The 27,148-nt window shown below is 45.0% G+C and overlaps 3 protein-coding genes across 3 annotated transcripts; 1 reads left to right on the top strand and 2 right to left on the bottom strand.

The window, feature by feature from the left end:
- Positions 1 to 779: 779 nt before the first annotated feature.
- Positions 780 to 8,611, bottom strand: LOC134652287 (beta-alanine transporter). Its single transcript, XM_063507459.1, has 10 exons — positions 8,553 to 8,611; positions 8,092 to 8,287; positions 7,660 to 7,828; positions 7,285 to 7,383; positions 6,807 to 6,966; positions 6,205 to 6,454; positions 4,457 to 4,642; positions 3,979 to 4,178; positions 1,905 to 2,083; positions 780 to 1,013 (listed from the first exon to the last, which is right to left on the bottom strand). Exons 2-10 carry the CDS (start codon positions 8,283 to 8,285, stop codon positions 780 to 782), a joined length of 1,671 nt encoding a protein of 556 aa, XP_063363529.1. The 5' UTR covers positions 8,286 to 8,287; positions 8,553 to 8,611.
- A 1,673-nt stretch (positions 8,612 to 10,284) lies between these two features.
- Positions 10,285 to 19,197, bottom strand: LOC134652141 (uncharacterized). Its single transcript, XM_063507303.1, has 8 exons — positions 19,023 to 19,197; positions 17,837 to 17,944; positions 17,377 to 17,496; positions 16,920 to 17,068; positions 16,637 to 16,798; positions 16,015 to 16,233; positions 12,505 to 12,655; positions 10,285 to 10,485 (listed from the first exon to the last, which is right to left on the bottom strand). Exons 1-8 carry the CDS (start codon positions 19,179 to 19,181, stop codon positions 10,291 to 10,293), a joined length of 1,263 nt encoding a protein of 420 aa, XP_063363373.1. The 5' UTR covers positions 19,182 to 19,197; the 3' UTR covers positions 10,285 to 10,290.
- A 4,208-nt stretch (positions 19,198 to 23,405) lies between these two features.
- LOC134652359 (heat shock protein 68-like) lies at positions 23,406 to 25,551 on the top strand. Its single transcript, XM_063507532.1, has one exon. It carries the CDS (start codon positions 23,465 to 23,467, stop codon positions 25,541 to 25,543), a length of 2,079 nt encoding a protein of 692 aa, XP_063363602.1. The 5' UTR covers positions 23,406 to 23,464; the 3' UTR covers positions 25,544 to 25,551.
- Positions 25,552 to 27,148: the final 1,597 nt, after the last annotated feature.

The following is a 27,148-nucleotide window of genomic DNA, read 5'->3' on the forward strand; positions in this document are numbered from 1 at the left end:
TGCCGGTCTCGAGAACGTTATGGGAAACAATCTCGCTCGAGAATATTCCCCACACTAAACGGAGAACGTTCTCGAGACGGTACAACTCTAGTCTGGAGATGACGCGGCGTAGCCGTACATTAAATAAGTCATTGTATTGTAATGGACAGTGTGGTATATGTATCTAATGTTGAAAATATACAACCGCCATATTTTGTATACAAATTGTGCCGTTTTATTTTTTGCCATAGCCTTAGCCTAGGAAAAACATAGATACCAGACACGTTTTTCTTAATCTCATAAAATACCTATTGGGTAAATAATACTCAATAAATGTCGTCTAACAATGGAATATATAACATTTAATACTTTCGCATTTTGAACACATTAAATCACATTTACAATCGGGTCTATCGGGAATTGATTTTGTTTCCTTTGTTTACCTACCGACGTTTCAATTCAACAGGTTTGACTGGTTATGAAACCTGTTAATAATTTATCCTATAACTTAATCTCTGCAATCAATTATTTGTACGCGTTTCCTGAATCTGACGATAACAAATTTCGCCGCCCAAATGGATATAAGTAAGATATAACTCATATCTTAATCTGACGCGCTCGAGTAACTGATACCAATAGAATAGGAACAAACATAAAAAGTGCACCTCCTTTTTTATTGACACTCAAACCTCTCTATTTGCTCAGCTCAATTAACCACTCAAAATGTCGCAATAGGGTATAAAGACCCGTAATTATAGTTTCGTATTACAAAATAAAATCCAAAAGACAAAAGTAGCTAGTTATTTATGAACGCCAAACTTGCTAGTATCTCGTATGACCATCTCTGTCCCCTGGCGGCGCTCGCGCACGGGCGGGCGGCAGCAGAAGTCGGTGTCGAGCCCCATGCGCTCGCCGTCGGCCAGCGTCTGCGGCAGGCGCTGCTGCAGCGTCTCCGGCAGCAGCAGGCTGGCCGCGCCGCCCGCCACCAGCAGCGCGCCCATCGTCACCAGCGGCAGCACCAGCATGTCCGAACCCTGCGACCGACCCGCCGCGCCGCGCGAGCAACAAGGTATACCTTAGTGGACGCTCGAGTTGGGCGTGCAGCGGGGCGGGGCGTGCGGCGTGCATGTTAAACAAATGCAAACGTATAGGAGCGGCCTTAGTGCACGCCGCTCAAATCACTTGTGAGCCCGACGCCACGCTGCACGCCCCGCCAAACGCTCGGCTCCGAGTGTCCACTCAGGCCTTAGTGTAAGTGTAAGGCCTGAGTGGACGCGCGGACGAGCGGCCTTACATTAAAGCCTGAGTGAACGCTCGAAGCGGAGCGTTCGGCGGGGCGTGCAGCGTGGCGTCGGGGTCAGGTGTAATTTGAGCAACGCGCACTAAATAAATAAATAAATAAAGCTTTTTTATTTGTCCATGCGAAAAATAAATACATTGCAATATGATATAGATAAATAGTTACGTAACATTCAATAAGTAGTTAATTTAGCATAATTAGATTAATTAATTTACCAAAATAGTTATAATTGATTAAAATTTAATCTAGATTAATTTTTGATTGGACCCCCTTTGGGTAAAAGCCTCCTCCAAGGTATGCCACTTGCTTCTGTCTTTGGCTTTGTGAAGCCAACCTCGGCCTGCTATTGCCGTTATTTCGTCTGAGTCAACGCGCACTAAGGCCGCTCCTATACGTTTGCATTTGTTTAACATGCACGCCGCACGCCCCGCCCCGCTGCACGCCCAACTCGAGCGTCCACTCAGGCCTTGCGGGTCAATGTACGAGAATCTATCAGGGAAGCGTCTCTGTTTTACCTGACATGTAAAACATAATTTTATCAATAAAGCATTGAAATTTAAATTATAGGTCTCCCAATTTTTAGTCCGAGGGCTGTGAAGAGCGAGGCCATCAGGACAGCACTCACCAGGTAGTTGACCAGCGGGATGAAGATGGGCCCCAGCATGCCCAGCACGGAGCTGAGGCTCATGCCGAGCCCGCGCACCACGGTGGGGTACAGCTCCGACGCCATCAGGGGCAGCACCACAAACGCTGATGAGATGCCCATCTTCCCCACGCAGTACAGTGCCAACGTCACGTACTCTTCTGCAAACATACAAACAACTTTGCAATCTTGGTACAATATAACGGCAACACAAAATGTACACCTAAGTATGCTTGAAAAAGATTCATATGGCACCTGAAATTTGGCTGATCACACTTTACATACCTACATACATAAATTGGCAGGTTTAATCACGACTCCGTTGTGTAAGTTTGAAACTGAATGTTAAATGGAGTCGGTGTAACATTGAAAATATACTTTCATTTCTTATTTACAGATTACAGGACTGGTCGCTTTCAGATGAATGTTGCGCCTGGGGTCCATTAGGTCGTTGGGTCACTTCTGAATAAGATTACTTAGCTCGAGACAGGGACAAATGGCGTACTCGATGAGAGGCCTGTTGTTCGGCAGTAGGCGATAAAAGCTGAAATGTGGTTAGGCAGGACTTGCTCTTGCATAGCGTCCCGTGGCGGCCGAGGCACTCTGTGCTGGGCCGCAGGGACATCACCAGCCAGGAGTGACCCACCGTGCTGCACCAGGAACGTGGTGAGGCAGGCCACGCCGCCGACCACCATGCTCATGCAGAGCGTCCAGCGGCGGCCCAGGCGCTCCATGCTGGGCCGCAGGGACATCAGCAGCCAGGAGTGACAGTCAGACAGTGACCCACCGTGCTGCACCAGGAACGTGGTGAGGCAGGCCACGCCGCCGACCACCATGCTCACGCAGAGCGTCCAGCGGCGGCCCAGGCGCTCCATGCTGGGCCGCAGGGACATCAGCAGCCAGGAGTGACAGTCAGACAGTGACCCACCGTGCTGCACCAGGAACGTGGTGAGGCAGGCCACGCCGCCGACCACCATGCTCACGCAGAGCGTCCAGCGGCGGCCCAGGCGCTCCATGCTGGGCCGCAGGGACATCAGCAGCCAGGAGTGACAGTCAGACAGTGACCCACCGTGCTGCACCAGGAACGTGGTGAGGCAGGCCACGCCGCCGACCACCATGCTCACGCAGAGCGTCCAGCGGCGGCCCAGGCGCTCCATGCTGGGCCGCAGGGACATCAGCAGCCAGGAGTGACAGTCAGACAGTGACCCACCGTGCTGCACCAGGAACGTGGTGAGGCAGGCCACGCCGCCGACCACCATGCTCACGCAGAGCGTCCAGCGGCGGCCCAGGCGCTCCATGCTGGGCCGCAGGGACATCAGCAGCCAGGAGTGACAGTCAGACAGTGACCCACCGTGCTGCACCAGGAACGTGGTGAGGCAGGCCACGCCGCCGACCACCATGCTCACGCAGAGCGTCCAGCGGCGGCCCAGGCGCTCCATGCTGGGCCGCAGGGACATCAGCAGCCAGGAGTGACAGTCAGACAGTGACCCACCGTGCTGCACCAGGAACGTGGTGAGGCAGGCCACGCCGCCGACCACCATGCTCACGCAGAGCGTCCAGCGGCGGCCCAGGCGCTCCATGCTGGGCCGCAGGGACATCAGCAGCCAGGAGTGACAGTCAGACAGTGACCCACCGTGCTGCACCAGGAACGTGGTGAGGCAGGCCACGCCGCCGACCACCATGCTCACGCAGAGCGTCCAGCGGCGGCCCAGGCGCTCCATGCTGGGCCGCAGGGACATCAGCAGCCAGGAGTGACAGTCAGACAGTGACCCACCGTGCTGCACCAGGAACGTGGTGAGGCAGGCCACGCCGCCGACCACCATGCTCACGCAGAGCGTCCAGCGGCGGCCCAGGCGCTCCATGCTGGGCCGCAGGGACATCAGCAGCCAGGAGTGACAGTCAGACAGTGACCCACCGTGCTGCACCAGGAACGTGGTGAGGCAGGCCACGCCGCCGACCACCATGCTCACGCAGAGCGTCCAGCGGCGGCCCAGGCGCTCCATGCTGGGCCGCAGGGACATCAGCAGCCAGGAGTGACAGTCAGACAGTGACCCACCGTGCTGCACCAGGAACGTGGTGAGGCAGGCCACGCCGCCGACCACCATGCTCACGCAGAGCGTCCAGCGGCGGCCCAGGCGCTCCATGCTGGGCCACAGGAACAGGTACGTGGGCAGCTCCACCACGCCCGCCAGGAAGAAGTTCAGGAACTCGTCGCCGCCCAGCACCGGCGCGTAGTACGACAGCCCGACATACACGCTGGGAAAAATAAGTTCATTGTATCTTTGGGTACCGCAAAAGAAAAAATAATAGAGTTAGGCAAGAAGCAACAACAATATTATATATGACTTAATTAGTTCTTACTGATATAAAATAACACACTTATTTTTAACGGGAAGAATAAGTAATAAGTCTTAAGTAATAAGTTTTTATGAAGAAGATGGTGGAGTAAGAAGATGCTTCCACACCGATTGACATAAATGAACAGCTCTTTAGGATAAAAAACGGTAGTTGAATTGAAAAGTTCACCAAAGAACCTGGTATTGGTGAACCAGATGAAGGTTATGATGATGGTCTTCTTGCGCAGGTTGGGCGTGCGGAGCAGGTCCCGCACGCCGTACTGCCGCGACTTCTCCCGCTGCAGCTCCTGCTGCAGCTTCTCCGACTCGTACCGCCGCCGCAGGTGCACCATGTAGTTGGCCGGCAATGACTTCCTGTTGATCCTGAAACAATGTTGTCCACCCTCAGATACTACGTACGAACTTACACATCGGTCCCATCACAAGTAGATCACCTAATTCAGTCTGGAGCAAAAGTAGCTAAGCAGGCGTGATCAAAATAACCTGAACATAACTTCGTTTTTAAGAGCATGAGAACGTGTGCAGATAATTTCAAAACCACAACAGGTTAAATAGCCACATGTGCCTACTTTGTTTTTTTTATACATTTTTACTGGCCAAAGGAATTAGCACGGAAGAAAGAATGAGCGCGCCGTGGGAATTAGGTACCATAATGCACATCGTAGATACTATTTATTTAATTGAGGACGCTAGTCAATAGTAGTTTATGCAACAGTGATATAATAAGGGTTCTTAAAATTCAAGGGTCGAAGTTACAAAACGAGACGTAGTCGAGTTTTGTAAAAAAAGACCCTTGAATTTTAAGAACCAATTATGAGCTGTTGCATACATTACTTTTTCTATGACAGCTGCAGCCAAAAAAAAAAAAAAAAAAAAGAAAAAAAAAAAAAAAAAAAGTTATTATTAAAAGAAAAGAGTTATTATTAAAAAAAAAGAGTTATTATTTAAAAAAATTGAGTTATTATTTAAAAAAAAAAAGAGTTATTATTGTAAATTAAAACATACCTCTTTCAATCAAGATGATCGGAACTTGTATCTTTAAAAAAAATAAAGCAGTTGTATCATACTCATAAGATGACTGCTAGCAGTCATCTTATGAGCCTATAGACAAAGCATTCAAATGACATTGCTTTAGATATCACTGTCAGTCATTTAATTGACACATTTAAGTGCTGGAGTAGAAAAAGGTCTCTAATAGTTCCCTCTACTCGGGATGACCCTTCCGCTTAATGCATAATTGTATAATGCATTTGAGACTAATGAATCACATTGTGTTTCTGTCGTCGTTTTATTTTGCCTATCGTGATCGTTTGCTTTTCGCTTCACTCAAGCTTTTTCTCATGAAACACTCGCAAAAGTTAAGATGTATATACCTATCACAATTGACATATTCTACAGCAAAATTGCCGACACACTTATATTACATACTTGTATTGCAATTTTCGCGGCCTGGTGTGGCAGCTAGGCTAATGGACCGATCTGGCCATGGCAAAAATGATAGTGGTGATGGGCGGCGTGGCCTGCCTGATGCCTCACCACGTTCTTGGTGCGGCACGGTGGGTGCGTATTAACTGTCACTCCTGACTGGTGAGCCCCTATGGCCTGGCATGGAGCCCTCGGCCGCCGCTGGCTGGACACTCTACAGCAGCATGGCAATGGGCGGAATGGCCTGCCTCGCCACGTTCCTGGTGCAGCACGGTGGGTGCCTGACTCCTCATATTACTGGTACATGTGGTGAAGTTGTAGCCATCATCATGCGGCACGGTTCCTCTTAGACTATAAATATGTATAGGGAATATGTATTCAATAGCTATATTTGTACTCGTAATTGAGGATACAGATTATCGTAGTTATATAAACCGTCACAACTTCACAAGCGAAGCGTATTCGCATCAGCAACTGCTTCTTTAAATACACGAACTGACCTAGCCATGTTCCGCAGTATGACCTCGGCCTTGTCGAAGTGTCCCCTGGCCAGCAGCCAGCGCGGCGACTCGGGCATCGGCCACAGGTACAGGAAGAAGGCGAAGAAGGGCAGGCTGGTGGCCAGCGCCAGCTGCCGCCAGTCGCGCACCAGCCACACCGCGCCGGCCAGCAGGATGAGCCCCGTCGAGTACGCGATGTTGGACAGGATGGTGCACAGCGTGCGGTGCCGCGGGCCCACCAGCTCGATCGCTACACATGTCACAATACAACAAAACTGTGGGGCCAATAAGTTCTGCATATACCTATCTAATATAATGAAATAATTAAGCTTCTTACTGAGACCTCAGTGTAAGTAGTTCAAGGGACGGACGAGCCACCTACCTCCACGTGAACGTGACTATTAGGTCTACGTGGAGTCTGGGGTGTTGACCCCATTGACGTTAATGTACATAGTGAAGTGAGCTGGCTTAAGGCAGGGATTTGGTGGGGTCTGTGTTACCCTACACGTAGGGCGTGGCCATGATGCCGGGCACGGTGAACCCCACGCCGCGCGCCGACGCGGAAGTTGGGCTGTATACAGTGCTGAGGTCTACTACGTTACCCAGCACGTAAGGCGTGGCCATGATGGCGGGCACGGTGAACCCCACGCCGACGCGGAAGGCTGCCCACAGCGCGAAGTTATGCGCGAAGGCGGTGGCCACGCCGAACACGCACTCGATCAGCAGGTAGATGAAAAACGACGGCTTGCGCCCCAGCGTGTCCTGCAATACAACAAAAGTAAAATCTTTGACCAACTAATAATACATTTTTGATTACCTAACTTCTTCATTTTATTGTGATCATCATGACTGGAGCATTGTGTTGTAGGTGTCACTAACAAAGGCTACTCTTATGAGGATATAAGTATATTCGATGACTTAACACTCTTAACTTTTAAGCTTGTGGAATGGTCTTTCTTGATGATGTTTTACCAAAGTCGCATCCGCTGTTAAGAACATTTTGGAGAATATAGTTCATTTGCTTGCACCTTAAATGCAATAATGGGGGTCCTAGCTTGCTTCTGTTAACTACATTATTACCTGCAGATATCCGAAAATGTAGTTGCCAACGATGCCGCCGACCGCCAGCAGCACGAGCCCCAGCGTCGGGTAAAAGTCCTTACTGCACACCAGATTCCACTGCAAACCAAACATATATTCATTATTTGCATACACAAATAGAAAAACTCTCTTATTGCCAGAAATGAAACTCCCTATCTACACATACCATTTTTATATAAACCTACTTGGTCCTGTTAGCAATCCACCCACCAAGAGTTTCACCAAAATTGAGGATATATAAGTAATCGCTTTACCAATTCATTATATCAGGAACGAAAATGACAAAGTTCAAACCCAAATCTAAGTTACAATTTTACTGGACAAGATGAAATGAAGGGTTCAGTGGTGAAATACCTCGCTGACGACAGTATTTTTGTAGACACTCCGGTCGTAGTGCCAGCCGTGAGTACAGGGCACAACGCGCCGATCAGCCGGTTCTGGAAGCTGGCTGAGTGAAGAGTTCAGCTCGTACATGCTGCACTGCGAGTACTGCAGCACGCCGTTCCGTAGCTCCATGGGGATGCTGTGATGAAAACAATATTTTAAGACATTTCAAGAAAATAATAAATAAAACATGTTAGGACAAGGACCGAGCTAAGATAGTAGAGGTAAACTGGTGGTATCTCAAGATGTTTACAATTCCTCCAGTGCGAATACCCATTTGTGCTGCTACAGAGGGCGAAACGTATGTAAACAATTGTGACGGCGCGTGACGTGCATCATTGAAAGTTAAAGCTCTGCTGCCTGAAGAAACACCAATCTGCTGCATCGAATTCCGATCTTTACCTAAGGTTTCTAGCGTCCTGTGGGTCGAGGTGCGGTGGCGGCGCGCACCAGTGCGGCAGCTCCGCCGCCATGAAGAGCTGAGCATAAGCATGGAACCCGCAGGGCAACACAGCAGGGAGGAGCACTCCGTACACCACCAGCTTCTGGTAGCGGCCCCAGCCGCCCACATCCTCGAGGATCGCGTCGAAGTCCATTCCTGGGATGATGACCTGGTAACGTGATGGGTTGATACTGACAGAACTACACTTTACAAAAAGGAAGTGATTTTCGTCACTAAATTAATAAACATATTTTCTTAATTTTTTGGCGATGATTTAATTTTAAACCAGGCAGCTGCTTTCTATTCTCTTGTCTATGCTTTTAATTTAAGAGATCTAACGTAAAAATGCACCAAATGTGACATTAACACACATCTCTTGCCAGTTGTTATGATCGAGCAATAATTAGAACAAGTTGGTTACCTGCGGCTGGGTGGACCGCTCGGCTCGGAGTGGCGCGCGCCGGCGGCGGTAGGCGGCGCGCGCGCTGGCCGAACACTTCAGCCGCCCTAAACGCCGCTACCGGCCATGCACAGCGGGATGTTAATCCTGTTAAACTGCTATCGATTTGGTTTCAATTTGTATGCGTTAAAACTGGTTAAAACTAAATATGAAGAAATAATGCCACTTTGTGTATAGGGACTCTCAGCGCAATTTTAAGTGCCTACGGATATTCAAAAAGTACCTACACTACCTACCTACCTTATTGGGATACTTAATAATTACCCTACTTGATACTTAATTGGCGCAACGTTTTCTTTGTCGCCATCGACCTAACGAAATTGACTTTGGAAAATTTCCGATCTCAACTAAAAGCGAGCTACATATTAGGTTTTTCCATCCGTCGTCTTATGATAAGAGTTTGAAGAAGGGACATTAATGTGGTAGTGGTAGCAAATGGTACTTACTGCGATCTCGCCCTGGACACCCTCTAGACGAGTCTCGCGCATGCCCGCTTGCCGGCGAGCAGCGCGTGCGCAATTATCCCATCAGTCGCAGACAATTCGATTAGCGCATAATTGCAGAAACAAGGTCGCGAGGGAGGGGTACGGTACACGGAACAACTATTTACATTGCTGCTTTTTACTTTAAACGACTGATAAGTCGTTCACTTCACTTCTAATAATTGAACTTTTTTTTTCTCATAGTCAACATAGTGCTTTTAGTGTCTGAGCCGCGCGTTGCCTTTCACCCTTTAAAATTACGCCCTTCTGTGGTCAGGAAGAATTTGCGCCTGTGTGCTTTATTCTTTTCAGTATCGTGAAATGTTCCATTCCGACTTGCAACATGCTGCACTTACAGCAGAGGCAGGAAGCCGACAGAAAGTGAGGCAGCCGACAGCCGCGGGCTCTGTCAGGGTCAGATTTGGTATTCATTTCCCATTTATCAATTGTTCCCGATTGACGGCCACGGGAAGGGACTTACTCACTCTATATATAAGTTAAATGGCACGCAACACTAATACTTTTTTTTTCGTGACTCGGGTCGTGAATATAATACCAATGGTCAATCAATGAAGTGTCGGACTCGTATTATGTGTCTCATCTCAGCTACACCCAAGCGAGTGATTATTATATAGAGAATTTTATCATGGCTTGTACAAAATAAAACTAAATACCTACTTAGGTATGTTATTAAATAAGAAATTCGTAAAATAGAATAATTATAATTTACATTTATTACAACTTATTAATATTAAACACCTCGCCAAAAACAGAAAAGTTATTTTACATGTATATTATACAGGTGGTCCAAACATAGACGTACAATTTTTTTTTTACATTCCTCACATCGTGGCTTATCAGAATATACCCCATGTATGTTAGCCGACTTTTCGTAGTTTTCGAGTTATGAATTTTTGCACTTTTAACCAATTAATTTATTAAAAAAAACTACATATTGAACTTTTTTGAATGTTTCTTTTTGTAACATAATCCTTTACAAACGGCGCAGTTGCTAAAAAAAACAGCATCCTCACTTTGGCATACAACATCACAGATTGGGTCGAGCTCTGGAAGTGATATGATAATGGTTATCTATGGCGACTGGAAACACTGGCTCAGCTCAGAGACCATAACACCAATTAGAGAGCTGTGTGTCTCTTTAGACATCTGTGTATCTACACAGGATCGTGTCGTGTATCAGGTGTGTGTCACAGGGTCTAGATTGCGTGGCTCATCCTGCGGTACCACTCGGGGTCTGCGGCGGTGGCGGGGCGGCCGCCGGCGCGGTGGTAGTGGAACTCGCACGTGCCGCGCCCCGGCACGCCGTTCACCACGTACCGGCAGAAGCGCTCCTGCATGCGCGCCTCCCACTCCGAGGACACGTAGTGGGTCGCCTCGTGTTCGACCTGCACCTGAAACACGACAAAATCGTCGTTAATGTCAATAAGTACCAAATATCCTTACTGGATTGTTGACAACTGCTTCCACTACATTTTTCACTTTTTTTTAGGGTTCCGTACCCAAAGGGTAAAAACGGGACCCTATTACTAAGACTCCGCTGTGCGTCCGTCCGTCCGTCTGTCACCAGGCTGTATCTCAAGAACCGTGATAGCTAGACAGTTGAAATTTTACACAGATGATGTATTTCTGTTGCCGCTATAACAACAAATAAGTACTAAAAACAGAATAAAATAAAGATTTAAGTGGGGCTCCCATACAACAAACGTGATCTTTGACCGAAGTTAAGCAACGTCGGGCGGGGTCAGTACTTGGATGGGTGACCGTTTTTTTGCTTGTTTTGCTCTATTTTTTGTTGATGGTGCGGAACCCTCCGTGCGTGAGTCCGACTCGCACTTGTTTTTCCCTCATCAGCTTGCCCAAGAAGATTAGAGTGTTCTAATGTTCATATGTATGAGAAGGTTTAGCTGGTAGTAGGTGGAGATGACAATTGAGCATAGAAGACCAGAGCAAAAACTTTTCTTAGGTTTCTTTATTTATCGTATGGCATTAAAGTTACTGGATTTAATTTAAATATTATTCTAGAGATTGATGTTTGCACTCTTCAGATACCTACCTACTCGATGGCCCTTTCACTGAGGTTCGCGAGGTCTTCGATCCGTCCGTTGAATTTGGTGAAAGGGCATTCTAGAACAATGTGTTCGACTGTCTGCTCAGGGTTACCACAGGCGCACTGGGGGGAGTCACACCAGCCCCATTTATGCCAATGGTAGGCACAGTTTCCTACGCCTGTTCTAATGCGGTTCAATTGGCTCCATACCCGGCGCTGTTTGTCGAAGCCAGGTGGACGTGCTTTTGGGTTGAGTGTGAAAAGTTGTTCACCCTTAAGTTGTTGGGCACTCCACTCGGTCATCCATGAGTCGTGTATGTCCCACTCGTTGACAATATGCACCATCCCAAGAGCTGGCGGGTTACGAGACTTGAGTCGTTTCTCTCCAAAGTCAGTGAGGTCTTTATTGGATAGGCAGTGTGGGTTGGCATTTGGTTTTTATAGCCTCTCGGAGCTGGCACTTTTTTCGCCGCAGGTGTGGAGCCTCTATTGCGCTAAGAGCTGGGAGCCAGAATGTTTGAGTGGGTTTGAGGCAACCAGTGATCAGCCGCATGCCGCATGGTTTCGTTCAGCTGTACATCCACGGAACCAGCATGTGCACTGATCATCCATACGGGGGCACAGCACTCGGCCGTAGAATAAACATACCAGGGCTAGCGCCGTAGTACGCAAGCAGGATGCAGAAGCTCCCCAAGAGGTTCCAGTAAGTTTTTGGACAATGTTGTTCCTGGTCCTTATTTTACTCTTCAGCTTCTCGGTGTGCAGTCGGAATGTCAAGCTTCTGTCGAGTGTAACACCGAGGTACTTTGGGGCATTGTTGTGCTGTAAGGTTGTATCACGGAATTTTACTCTCAGGGTCTTATGTGCGAGCCTATTGGACAGGTGAAAACAGCAGACTTCGGTCTTAGAGGGATTTGGGCACAGGCGCCAACGGGTGAAGTAGTCGTCCAACTTCGCCAGATCCTTCTCCAGTATGGGCTCCGTTGATTCCATGCTCCGCTGCTGGGTTACGAGGGCGAGATCATCGGCATTAGGTGACATACTGTTATGGAGCTAACCATGATAATGAGCGCTTGAGAGTTAGCGGCGGCATGTGGCTTCCAAACAAGATGACGTTACCGTTTCGGCCGAGTCCCCGATCTCGTAGCAACGAAACGTGATTTGATATTTATTAAGTGGTTATAATAGGTATATATTCTCCAGTGAAGAAGAATATTATGTGGAAATCGGATTTCTCGTCCGCCCCCCCCCCCCTAGGATAGAAGAAAAGGAGTATCTGCAGTAGGGATTGTGATCCAAAAACAAACCCAGACTAAATATAAGATAGATCCAAGAAAGATGATCGAGTAGCACCAAGCTTTACCTGAACGTGGTAATCTTGATCCCCGGCTCGGAAGCTGAAGCCGTAGTCCTTGGGCGGAGTGCCACCCTCGCCGTGTTGCCAGAGCTGCAGGTCGACCGACTTGGCCGGCAGCACGCGCCCTTCCGGGAGCGCCACCACGCCCACCTCGAAACTGAACCAAACAAACATTGTTTAAAGTCATCTCAAGAATGCTTATAAATATAAAAACGTGCTGCTGAGCTGAATTAGTATTTTTTCTACTCGTCGACTGCAATGCTTGAATTAAGACTTCGTATACCAAAACTAGCTGTTGCCCGCGACTTCGTACGCGTGGATTTGTATATTGGTGGTTATAAATTCTACATTAGCTTAGAACATTATGCAGCAAAAGATAGCAGTAGGGACGGTTAATCATTTGTTAATGATTATACAACGCATGAGATTTGTCTTTCACAACCTGGCTACGAAGTTTCAAGCCCCTAACTGAATAAAATTGTTCTCGATAATCTCGATATAATCTCTCTCAACCCCCAGAAGATTTTCAAGTCCACTATTTAATAAAACCTACTACCTATTTACGAAGTTTGAAGTTCCTTGCTTTAAATAAAATTTGAACCCTCTACCAACTCTCAACCCCTGTTTAAACTTTTAGGGGATGAATTTTTAAAAAAGCTGAAATTACTTTTCTTGCATTGTAATAATATGCCTTTATACAACGATTCAAGTCCCGCACTCCGATAAATATTTGGGTTCCATACAAATTTTCGACCCCCTTCACCACCTTGGGGGATGAATTATCAAAAACTCTGAAATTAGTTTTCTTTTCTCTTAATAAAATATCTTTTTACGAAGCTTCAAGTTCCTAGCTTTAAATAAAATTATAACCTATACAATCTTTCAACCCCTTTTTAACCCTGTTATGGGATGAATTATTAAAAACGCTGAAATAAGTTTTCTTGTGTTCTAATACTATGGCTTTATACAAAGATTTAAGTCTCGCACTCTCAAAAATATTTGATCTCCATACAAACTTTCAAACCCTTTTTCACCTCCTCGGGGGATGAATTTTTAAAAACGCTGAATAAGTTTTTTTGTTTTTTAATAAAATACCTTTTTACGAAGTTTCAAGTTCCTAGCTTTAAATAAAATTTGAACCCTATACAAATTTTCAACCCCTTTTGAACCCTTATAGGGTATGAATTTTTAAAAACGCTGAAATTACTTTTCTCGTATTCTAATAATATGTCATTATACAAAGATTCAAGTCCCGTACTTACAAAAAATATACCTCCATACAAATTTTCAACCCCTTTTTCTCCTTTTTTTAAATATTGAATTTTGAAAAACGCTAACAATAGTTTTCTTCTCTTTTAATGAAATAACTTTTTACGAAGTTACAAATTCGTAGGTTAAAATAAAATGTAAACCCTATACAATCTTTCAACCCCTTTTTAACCCTTTTAAGGGATGAATTATTGAAAACGCTGAAATTACTTTTCTTGAGAATTAATAATATGGCTTTATACAAAGACTCAAGTCCCGCAATCTAAAAAATATTTGATCTCCGTACAAACTTTCAACCCCTTTTTCACCAACTCGGGGGATGAATTTTTAAAAACATTGAAATTTGTTTTGTTGTTTTTTAATTTAATGCCTTTTTGCGAAGTTTCAAGGTCTTAGCTTAAAATAAAATTTGCACCCCAAGACAAAGTTTCATCCCCTTTTTTACCCCCTTAGGGGTTGAATTTCCTAAAACTTCGCAATTACTTTTTTTTGTAATCGGCTATTATGCCTTTCTAAGAAGTTTCAAAGCATTTGTAATGGATTCAAACTTTCAACCCCTCTTTCACCCTGTTAGGGGATGAATTTTCAAAAACGCTGAAATTACTTTTCCTGTCTTATAATAATATACCCATATACAAAGTTTAAAGTCACACACTCACAAAAATATTTGATCTCCATACAAACTTTCAACCCCTTTTTTACCACCTTGGGGGATGAATTTTCGAAAACGCTGAAATTCGTTTTCTTATTTTTTAATACAATACATTTTTACAAAGTTTCAAATTCCTAGCTTAAAATAAATCTTGAACCCCATACAACCTTTCATCCCCTTTTTAACCCTTTTAAGGGGTGAATTTTTAAAAACGCTGAAATTACTTTTCTTGAGTTTTAATAATATGGCTTTATACAAAGACTCAAGTCCCGCACTCTCAATAATATTTGATCTCCGTACAAACTTTCAACCCCTTTTTCACCACCTCGGGGGATGAATTTTTAAAAACGCTGAAATTAGTTTTCTTGTTTTTTAATTTAATACCTTTTTGCAAAGTTTCAAGGTCCTAGCTTAAAATAAAATTTGCACCCCAAGACAAAGTTTCATCCCCTTTTTACCCCCTTAGGGGTTGAATCTTCTAAAACTTCGCAATTACTTTTTTTGTAATCGGCTATTATGCCTTTCTAAGAAGTTTCAAAGCATTTGTAATGGATTCAAACTTTCAACCCCTTTTTAACCCTGTTAGGGGATGAATTTTCAAAAACGCTGAAATTACTTTTCCTGTCTTATAATAATATACCCATGTACAAAGTTTAAAGTCACACACTCACAAAAATATTTGATCTCCATACAAACTTTCAACCCCTTTTTCACCACTTTGGGGGATGAATTTTCGAAAACGCTGAAATTAGTTTTCTTGTTTTTTAATATAATACATTTTCACAAAGTTTCAAATTTCTAGCTTAAACTAAAACTTGAACCCCATACAACCTTTCATCCCTTTTTTAACCCCCTTAGGGGTTGAATTTTTCATAATCGCTTCTTATCTCTTGTACACTTTACAACTGCAACCTAGTGTGCAAATTTCAACTTTCTAGCTTTTGTAGTTTCGGCTCTGCGTTGATGAATCAGTCAGTCAGTCAGTCAGTCAGTCAGTCAGGACACTTGCATTTATATATATAGATAGATAGATGATATAAAGCTTATTTTCAAGAACAAAGCTAATCAGTTTTCAATGATTCCCGGTTAGTTTTATTACACTTTTATCGACCGGGATATTGACCGTGATTACCTTTTGTATTATTTTGAGAGGTCAAAAATTATACAGGGTGGATTTTCTTTTTGGGTCAGTGAGGGCAGCTACCAGATCCCGTGCTGCTGCAAGAAAACGGTCTTAGAAGACCTTCCCTCGATTTCAAATTAATAAAGATTGGCTTTTACATAATTTGGAAAAAATATACAGGGTGCGAGAAAAAGGTCATTTTTGACAAACTTTTTTTTTGATGCCAATCGATCCCATTCCTATTGAGGATCAATAGCAAAAGAGTTTTGTCTTTTGGCTGCAGGTTTACAGAGGAAAATGTCATTTTGTAATAGTTTGGTAAAAAAGATGGTGGGCTTTTTTACCAAACTATTAGAATATATACCAATAACAGCATTTTTCTGTGATGATCGTGGAAGCTACTTAATGGCAAATTTGTGTAAGATTGTCCCACAATATATTTATTTACTTACTTCAAGTAATCTGTACGTACTTGGTGGCCGTAGAGGGCTGGCAAATGACTCCAACCGCCGCTTTAGTCCCGTCAGCCAGGAAGATGTGGTGGAAGGCGTAGCGCCACATTAGCGACCAGTCGCGGCGCGCGCCGAAGCTGTGGTCGCGGAACGACGGCAGCGTGAACTGAAGCTTCTCTTCCCCGATCGTCACGGAGCAGCGGAGGCTGCCAAATTGCTCATAGTGGGACTGGTGTGCCCTGTGAACAGATATTGCGTGTGAAACAGTTTAAGCAACTTTAGAAGAAAAGGGTCAGTTACGGAGGAAATGAATGACATCGGTTTCATTATAAAGAGCGGAAGTTTTATGGTTCGATCCGTAGTACGTACTAAGTAACGAGCGTCTCTGAACTCTGCATGTTCGAGACATTATAATTGTTATTTACCAGATAGTCTTCACCTCGCCCTCGGCGTAGGAAAATATTCGGAAAGAACAGGATAGTCGCCCCAGCCAATGAGCCCAATGTCTGGATTGGACGATCAGATGGCATTGCTTTACTTACTTTTCTTGTGGCATTCAGTTGCCAAAAGCGGACTTCGAGCTTGCAGCACGAGAAAGACCTAGGGGTTTAATGTTGAGCACAAATAATAAAAAGTTCTTACGTCTTTAGGCCGTCGAAGTACTGCCTGTTCCAACGCTCCCGCGCGATGGAGCGTATGACGGCAGGCGCGTGCAGGTCGCAGTCGAAGTCGAAGTGCTTCGTGTTCGCTGTCCATTCGCCGATGAACGTCACCTCCACTTCATGTGTAGGGTCCCTTTGGTACCTTTACATACAAGCGTAAGGTTTATTAGTAACTGATATAACAAACCGGAAGTGCGGCGTTTGCTATCGAATTGCCAAGCCATCTTTGCTACACACATAGGGTTATTGTGTGCAGTTCTTACCTCATTTTCCCCTGATAATTAAGAGTCCACCGTTTCATGGGCTCTGCGGGCGCCATGCGAATGCCCTCTGCGCCGAACTCGCCGCTTCGGGCCCCAAAAAGTACCGTGTCCGGCAGCTTGCTGCTGCACAGCAGACCCTTGCCCGGCAGCTGGAATAACAGAGGGGCCGTAGGTAACATGTCGCTCTAAAGGAGAAGGTGGCTCTAGATCGCAGTAGACCAATCCCACTTAACCCCGACAGTCTGACACCAACCTGCATGAGAATAAATGGGGGACACCATCCAGCAGAAGATTACGTTACGTCAGGGAAATCCTCATAAAATCAGCCTTAAGTCAAAAATACATTGTAAAATATTATTGAGATCACGAAGCAAGGACCAGCAATGTCTTGCCTAGATATAGTCTTAACTTGAATCCATATAATACAATATATATAAATAAATATTTTCATACATACGCCGATGTAGAAGAGTCCGTTGCACATGCCAAGCGCGCGGCGCTCGCTGCCCATCATGACGTAGGTGCCCTCCTCCTCGGGCGCGCCGTCCGCGGCGATGAAGAACACCGCGTCAAAGGCCTGCAAGACAGGTGCTTTAATAAATTACAAAGTGTGCCTTACTCGTGGATATTGATTTAAAAACTGCTCGGGATGTTGCGTGCTGCAAGATCATGGCCAGGGCGACTACCCTCTAAGTCAGTGGTTCCTAACCTTTTCAGTCCGGTCACCCCTATGACTAACTAGGGAACCTGATTTTACCCCTCCTCCCAATGGTAATAAAAAATAAAACGTGTACGTTTGTTGTATTGTTATATTAGGTTAGCTTGTTACCCCCGTAAAATACAAGTTTTACCCCCACGGGGGTAGGTTAGGAACCACTGCTCTAAGTAATAGCATGTTGGGTTAGTCGCTGCGTTACCTTAGGGTGGTCGCTGAGAGGCTGTGCGCGGTCCATGAGCGCAGGGTCGGAGATGGCTCGCACGCCCTGCCCGGCGCGGCCGCTGGCGCCTCTAATTCGGACCGCATACTGCAACAGACACTGCAATTCATCCTTCTGCATTGATTTCTCTCGGAATACTTAATATTAGACCCTCCCCCCACCCTGGAATCGTAATCTAATATCATGACAATATCATGATAATAAAATACACTTGGTTAGTAACAGACCGATACTAATTGAAGAACGTGCTTTATCAATTTCACGCTAAGAGTTAAAAAGATATAGTGCGAGATAACGTCATTGAAGCGCTGTGCTGTACGTCTACCATGGGTTTGGCAGTTTGGCACTGACATAAACACCATCGAGAACGTAATTTACTTTCTATACATCTCGCTCGTACTCGCATATTAGTGCGAACGAGATGTATAGAAAGTAAATTACGTTCTCGATAGCGTATATGTCAGTGTTGACACTGTTAGTGACTCATGGTACGGGCTCTGGTGGCTTAGCGGTAAGAGCGTGCGACTTGCAATCCGGAGGTCGCGGGTTCAAACCCCGGCTCGTACCAATGAGTTTTTCGGAACTTATGTACGGTACGAAATATCATTTGATATTTACCAGTCGCTTTTCGGTGAAGGAAAACCGGACATCGTGAGAAAACCGGACAAAAACCAATAAGGCCCTAGTTTACCCTCACAGGGTTGAAAGGTCAGATGGCAGTCGCTTTCGTAAAAACTATTGCCCACGCCTGGTATTACCAGCCAAGCAGATCCCAGGCGCCCATGAGCCGTGGCAAAATGCCGGGCCAACGCGCAACGCGAGGGAGATGAGTGCGAGATAACGTCATTGCAGATTTACTACAAACTAAATAATGTATAATGACATTTGAAATATATATTATATCTATCTAAGAAAAATGCAGATCCAAGGACATTCGCTTTAATAACATGTTTTAGTTATTGCGGGGGTTTCGCTAGTCTACGCCCCACAGCGATACCGCGGTCCGCGACCACAGCTCAACAGTCAACAACAGACCGAACTAAGGCCTGCCGCAAAATACGAAATCTAAATTTTGTTATCTGCCTCTCTGAGTGATAACGAAATTTCGATTTTCGCATTTCATGGCTCTGTACTTAATATTCTAGTAATTACACTAATTACTAACCTTCCTGAAGTAGTAAATGGCTGCGAACACAATATACTTCAGGTAGTACCACTTGCCGGGCCGTGTATAGACTCCGAATATAGGCGCTGGGTCCTTCTTTCTCGCAACGTACGTCAGCAGCGCTAGGGCTACGCCCCACATCACCAAGCAGCACGCCATGGCTTTGACGGACTACTGAATGGTCGTAGCTATAACGGGCTGCCCGCCGGTGATAAGATAAATCACAGGTGGCTGATAAGCTATTTGTATTTTAATTACTTAATCATTTATTTAGATAAAGTTTGGTTCTTATACTTCGTCCACATGATTAAACAGTACATTTTTTTTCTATATCTCCCTTTACATGTACAACATAAGTATTTTGTCTGAAACATACTAATATGGATGATAAATCATGTTGGATTACAGAGGTCCTTATTCCTTGCTTATTGCATGACGCATCGAAAACGACTCTTAAGCGCGTCGCCTTATTATTTTTGCGAATAACGCAATGATGTGGGATTGAATACCTCGACCTCGTGTGGATATTAATCGTCGAAATTCGGAATATCTCTAGGGTACAGAATAGCATTTACCTACATGTGACATTGCCGCGCGTTTCATTAAAGGCGCTTTGCATTTCATTAAGTGGAGACGCCATTAGTATAATCATTTATTTACAAACAAGATATATACAGTGTATTACTAAAAGAAATTAAAAACTAGCTTAAATCTAAAATAGGCCCTTGAGGCATTGTACCAAGGATGCTGGCGACATTTCCTCGCTGTATCGCAATGCTGATACGTTGTGCGAGGTAGCCGCCAGCTCTTCAGACGCCATTTAGTTTTATACTGACATTTGTGTCGCTTAACTTCAAACTCGGGTAAATCCATCTGACCCTCTCAGCAAATCAAATATCTACTTTTTATCTTTTCTTAATACCAAAATCTCATAATCTGACAGATGAATTTTACCCTTTACCCGAGTTTGAAGTTAAGCGACTCATTTAGTTTTATATACCTACTGTAGCATTAAGGTTTCGTCACACAGGCGCGTTTTCCGGGCGGGGCGTGAGTGGGGTGTGCCGCTTTTACATATGAAACGCTCACGCCGCGCCTGTGTGACGAAGCCTTTATCTTACCTGAGGGCTTACCGCGAAACACGTTCGACGTGTTGCCTCTCTGTCGCACTTGTAAGTTCGTACGTAAGTGTGACAGGGAGGCAGCACGTCGAACGTGGTTCGCGGTAGGCCCTCTGACCTATATTACGTTACGTACGACTCGTACGAGTATGTAATGGGAAAACGTCGTGATTGCTACCTATGAAACTGCTGACAGTTTCTATTATCTACTAGCTCATGTGGACGAAAACTGGCTTATAGGTGGACGGAAATTAAAATAACAACAACACTTTTCCAAATTATATTTTTTATAAAGTAAACCGGTTTATTTTTTCGCATTTCAAAGTTGACATCTCCTATAGTGGACGAAATCTGACACACCTAGCTACCTACCCTATATAATTTATTTTACGATTCAGATTTTGAAATTTTTTCAAAACGACGTAACCATGGGGGTCGCGAGGTCTACAGCTCACAGAGTCACTAGTAATAATAATAATTATTATTATTATCATTCTATAAGCAGGCAGGCAGTTGTGACAACTGATATTGCCTGTATCCAGTAATCATTGACAAGTAGATGTATAGGTGTGCTTGTATAGTTTATTTTTAAATTGGTTCACATTTTGTGCTGAAACCACATCTTCAGGGAGTTTGTTCCAAGCCCTCACTACTCGGTTGCTCAAAAAATGCTTATATGGGTTACTGTGGGACTTATGCCTTTCTAACTTTAAGTGATGACCTCTCAGACGGGTGTTGTTGTTGCGCTTAAACATTTCATGAAAATCCTTGAGGTCATAGTGCCCAGACAGTATTTTATACGTCTCTATTAGGTCTCCACGTTCTCTGCGGTGCTTAAGAGTAGTGAGCTTCAGTTCCTTCAGTCTCTCCTCATATGGCTTGTTCTTAAGTTGCCTTGGTAATTTCGTGAAACTCCGTTGGACCTTCTCCAGCATATCTATGTCCTTGGCAAAGTAAGGGCTCCAGGCTTGAAAAGCATACTCCAGTATGGGTCTGACGTACGTTTTGTAAATTTTTAACATCATTTCTGGTCGACAATTCTTTTAAATCTTGTGACAATTGTCAGAAACTTGGTAAGAGAAATATCTGTTTTTTTTTTCGATATAATAAAGTTTTTTTAAATAATACAATGATGGTGGCAAACAGGAATACGGCCCACCCGATGGTAAGCGGTAACCGTAGCCCATGGATGCCTGTGACGTCAGCAACAGTGATGTTTTACAATTGTCGCGCCTGTCACCGATGTGAAATTGGGGCCGGCTTTCTTTACCATTGTAGAGATGAATTGGGGAAAAAATTGCAAAACTGTCCCAAATACCGCCATGTTCTTAAATATAGGCCCAGGCAAAATGAGTTTGTAGGAAAGATGGTGGTTTCCTTTTATGTTTCTATTGGTGTAAGCTGTAAGTAAGTTAACGGAAGCGTTCGATTACTAACTGTGGAGTGAATTTAGTTTTCAGACCAAGAAATTAAACGTCTACTCAACAATAAACATGTAATAATAGTTACCAAACCGCTCCACTTTACTCGTCTCGTAGAGTACCTATTAGGGGCATTGCGCTAGTTTTCGCCCACTTGACGAAATTTGAATATAAACCTACATTGCTGCACAAATTTCGACTTAATGCAATCCTTAATGTCTAAACAATATATCTATCTACATAAAATGATATTTTGCAAGTAGCAAATCAAAAATGAAATATTATACATTTGGTAATCCGTCAAGTGGGCGAAAACTAGCGTAATGACCCTATATGCGTATTCATTAGGTACTCATGAAGTCTTATCGCTAGTTCTATTTTAAAGGCGAAGGTCAGTGATGTAAACAAATGGAAATTCTAGAAATAGCGAATATTGTAAATATTTGTAGCGCCGTAGTGTCGCGTCATCGTCACAAACATATACTCTAAATACAGAACAGTTTGCGAATTTTCCAGAATCTATTCAAATATACCGCCGTCTGACCTTCTCCGTGCAACTGTTGCAGTCTCTTTTCCACACAGGCATACACGCCAATGGTTCTTTCCTTCTTCACAATATGACGACATATTATGATAAATGGAGTAGGGTTACCAGTAGCTTAATCCTAAAAGACGGAAGATATCAAAATTGGACTAAGTATCTAATTATTATTGATAGCATATTAAAGTAAGTTGTTAGTTTCGTCTTTGTGAGTTTTGTCTTTACGTACCTCACTCAAGTGCCAATACCCTACTATCTTCGTTTGTTTTAATTGTTTTCGTTCTCTTATTTGTGAAGTCAGACCTTACCAATAAAATAATATAGAAAAGAAACGTTCAGGTTCTGTTTCATGACATTATTTTTTTAATTCCGGGGTGAAAAAAACTCTGTGACAACCGCTATATATTATACTACTCTTTGGTCAACCGGCTCAGTTTAACTAGGCTCAGCATACCCGTCGAAAGTCTTTGAAAATTGGGGGCACCTCACTTAAACCACGCATCACTCCACCACACGAATATGAATTACATAGCTACTTACTGTCAATAAGTTCGACACGCAACACCCGCGGAGATAAACATAATAAATTCGGGACAAATCAGCTTTATATTAAATATTTGTTAGACTCGAAAGTTAGATTAAGTTTTCACTTTTTTCACTTTCTCCTCTCATCTACTCAAAGGTTAACTGGAAGAGATCCCTCATAGGGATAAATTCGCCTTTGTACTTCTCACTACTTGTATGTTATTTTTAATATGTCTTTTTGTACAATAAACTACTACTACTACTACTAAGTTTTATGTAGGTACTTATAATATTTTTTTTTTGTGGCACACAATAAAGAATTTAATTATACTTAAATACTAAACTTAAAACTTACCCAATTTAACAGCTTTATTGCTACTTATGCCATCTTCTTAAATTCAATAATAATTAATAAATGAGCAGGTAAAAACTACGTACTTACTCAAACTAGGTTATATTATATAGCTGGTCAACCAGATCTTGACAGTAGAAAAAGGCGCGAAATTCGAATTTTCTATGTGACGATATTCCTTTCGCGCCTACATTTTCCAAATTTGCCGCCTTTTTCTACTGTCAAGATCTGGTTGACCGTGGGTTGACCAAGTATAGTTGATCTAATAAGTTCTTGCTTCTTGCATGACGTTATTTAGTCAAAAACCGCAGAACTTGAGATATTTTTCTGCATATGGTATCACCAAACAATGCCCTATCTCGTTCTATCTAGTGCAAGTAAAGCGCCTCTCTCATTCTAAAACTTCTAATCGATCGCGAATGTTCTCCAACGGAGGCGGCTCCTATTGGCGCGTCGAACAGTTGCCGCGAAGTTTCTGGAAAATGTTGGTACGTGATTGGTCGCTATCGGCAGGGTATAAATACGACGGCGCGATGGCGGGGATTCAGTCTAATTTGAAAACACAAAGCGAACAAGTGACGAGAAGAGAAGTTGAGCGGTTACATACCTCTCGAGAAACTTTACTACGAAACTTTTCTATTATTACAAGGAAGCTAAAGAAGAATTGTAAGAAAATGCCAGCTATCGGAATCGACCTCGGTACGACGTACTCGTGCGTGGGCGTGTGGCAGCACGGGGGCGTGGAGATCATCGCCAACGACCAGGGCAACAGGACCACGCCGTCGTACGTGGCGTTCACGGACACCGAGCGACTCATCGGCGACGCCGCCAAGAACCAGGTGGCGCTCAACCCCGGCAACACGGTGTTCGATGCCAAGCGACTCATCGGCCGCAAGTTCGACGACCCCAAGATCCAGCAGGACATGAAGCACTGGCCGTTCAAGGTCATCAGCGACTGCGGCAAGCCCAAGATACAGGTCGAGTTCAAGGGAGAGACAAAGAAATTCGCACCGGAGGAGATCAGCAGCATGGTGCTGACGAAGATGAAGGAGACGGCGGAGGCGTACCTGGGCGCGGCGGTGCGGGACGCCGTGATCACGGTGCCGGCGTACTTCAACGACTCGCAGCGCCAAGCCACCAAGGACGCGGGCGCCATCGCCGGCCTCAACGTGCTGCGCATCATCAACGAGCCCACCGCCGCCGCGCTCGCGTACGGCCTGGACAAGAACCTGAAGGGCGAGCGCAACGTGCTCATCTTCGACCTCGGCGGCGGCACCTTCGACGTGTCCATCCTCACCATCGACGAGGGCTCGCTGTTCGAGGTGAAGGCCACCGCCGGTGACACCCACCTCGGCGGCGAGGACTTCGACAACCGCCTGGTCACCCACCTCGCCGACGAGTTCCTGCGCAAGTACAAGAAGGATCTGCGCGGGAACGCGCGCGCGCTACGCCGCCTGCGCACGGCGGCCGAGCGCGCCAAGCGCACGCTCTCGTCCAGCACCGAGGCCACCATCGAGGTGGACGCGCTGTACGAGGGCGTCGACTTCTACACGCGCGTGTCGCGCGCACGCTTCGAGGAGCTCTGCTCCGACTTGTTCCGCGGCACGCTCGAGCCCGTAGAGAAGGCGCTGCGAGACGCCAAGCTGGACAAGAGCCAGATCCACGACGTGGTGCTCGTCGGCGGCTCCACGCGCATCCCCAAGATCCAGAGCCTGCTGCAGAACTTCTTCGGCGGCAAACAGCTAAACTTGTCCATCAACCCCGACGAGGCGGTGGCGTACGGCGCGGCCGTGCAGGCGGCCATCCTCAGCGGCGACGGCGACTCCAAGATCCAGGACGTGCTGCTGGTGGACGTGGCGCCGCTGTCGCTCGGCATCGAGACCGCGGGCGGCGTCATGACTAATATCATCGAGCGCAACTGCAAGATTCCCTGCAAGCAGTCGCAGACGTTCACCACGTACGCCGACAACCAGCCGGCGGTCACTATCCAGGTGTTCGAGGGCGAGCGCGCGCTCACCAAGGACAACAACCGCCTCGGCACGTTCGACCTCACCGGCATCCCGCCCGCGCCGCGCGGCGTGCCCAAGATCGACGTCACCTTCGACATCGACGCCAACGGCATCCTGAACGTGACGGCCAAGGAGAACAGCACGGGCCGCTCCAAGAACATCGTGATCAAGAACGAGCGCGGGCGGCTCTCGCAGGCGGACATCGACCGCATGCTGGCCGAGGCCGAGCGCTACAAGGAGGAGGACGAGCGGCAGAGGAGGCGCGTGGCGGCGCGCAACCGGCTCGAGGGCTACGTGTTCGGCGTGAAGCAGGCGCTGGAGGAGGCGGGTGACAAGCTGAGCGAGACTGACAGGGGCGCCGCGCGGCAGGAGTGCGACGCGGCCCTCGGCTGGCTCGACAACAACTCGCTGGCCGAGGAGGACGAGTACGAGCACCGCCTCAAGGAGCTGCAGCGCGTGTGTGCGCCGCTCATGACCAAGATTCACGGTGCCGGCGGCGATGCCCCTGCCGGTGCCGGCGCGGGCAAACCAACCGTCGAGGAAGTCGATTGAATATGGAAGGAAGACAATTTGTAAAATATCCCAGTTATTAATAGCTTTAAAAGCGAACTTTTCTAGGCAAAATAAGTATTTATTGTAATTGTAACCTACGTAAGACTGATCTCAAGATTTAAATAATTCAAACCGCTTAAAATATGCTTAAATATAAGTTAATAAATTTGTTTTTATTGTCTAGGTCATTTCGTTTTATTTACTGGTATGTAGGTACCTACTGTTAAACTTAGCAATTTGGTCAGAAGCATCTTAGTCTAGCCTGTTCACTTTAAGATACTGCAAATCGATGTACAGGTTAGCCGTTTGGCACACGCATACTAGAGGTCAAAACAAAATTTTTGACCCGCAGTTCCTAAAAAAAATTCCCTGAGGAGGCGCGTGCCGAACTGCCGAAACATTTTTGTTTTTGTATGGAAAAAAATGTGTTTTTCAGAAACCCATCGTGTGTGGTATCATATGAAAGGACTTTTTGAGGCGATTCTAAAAATATACCACATCATTACATTTCAGCTATTTTTTTTTTATTAAAACAAAAATAATTTTCAAAACATACCAAGTTTGGGCTCCTCCAGAGACGATATGGCTGATTTTTTTTTGTACAATATACCACAAATAATACGTGACATCCTCATGTAGTATGTGTACTATGCCTCACCCACACACGTACGTAGTGGTAGTATATAATAGCATGTACGCGTTAGTTTAACAGAATATATTCGTATTTAGACACCAACAGTTGTATCATTGACGCCACACCTTACATGGCGATCCTGCCAGGATCGCCATGTGGTGTGGGACGTAAAGACAAACACTATCTCTGGAGTATAGGTTTATTCTGATCTATGATACTTATGCTAGGGTATATATATAGGGTACATGTGAGAGAGTGTGCGTGCACACTACCCCAAAAAAGCAATTTTGAAAATATAGTCCGTCAACCAAATCTTGTCAGTAGCAATGTAAAGCAAACTAAAGTAGGGCAACACTCAAAGAGCACTATTGCGCTAAGAAAAGCAGCAATGTACATCGAACCAAAATATTTTTTTTTCCGCTGAGCGCGCCCTGCGTACGTCAATTCAAATTGTCACTCGCGGTTTATTGAAAAAATTTGAAACATGGACGGACAATTTAAAAGCGATGTTAAAACAATGTTAATCAAAATGATGAACAAATTTGAAGATATCAAAAAACAACTCCCTATCGTAGTGCTTATATTCTCTTTGTTCCCTATATCTATGTCTTCTAAAGTTTACTAAAATAAAATCATATCAAAATGCAGATAATTAGATAGTGCATATATTTGTTATTTACAATATAATATGCCACTTGTTAATGAAAATTAGTGTACTCTTCTGGATGAATATGACATACCTGTGTAATTTTTTTGATTGGTATATATTGTACAATAGGATTACATATTAAAAATAAAACAACTGATATTTGGGTGTTTATTTAATTTAAAGGTAAATAAGATAAGGGTCACTTTAGCTTACACTATAATTCAGGTCATTAATTGAAAAAATATAATGAAGTTACCAATGTTACCGGGTCACTTCAACCAAGCATAATACTCTGTAGTATTCTATTGCATCTTTGTAAATA

The sequence above is a fragment of the Cydia amplana genome, chromosome 11 (assembly GCF_948474715.1).
Source record: "Cydia amplana chromosome 11, ilCydAmpl1.1, whole genome shotgun sequence".
Classification (NCBI taxonomy): domain Eukaryota; kingdom Metazoa; phylum Arthropoda; class Insecta; order Lepidoptera; family Tortricidae; genus Cydia; species Cydia amplana.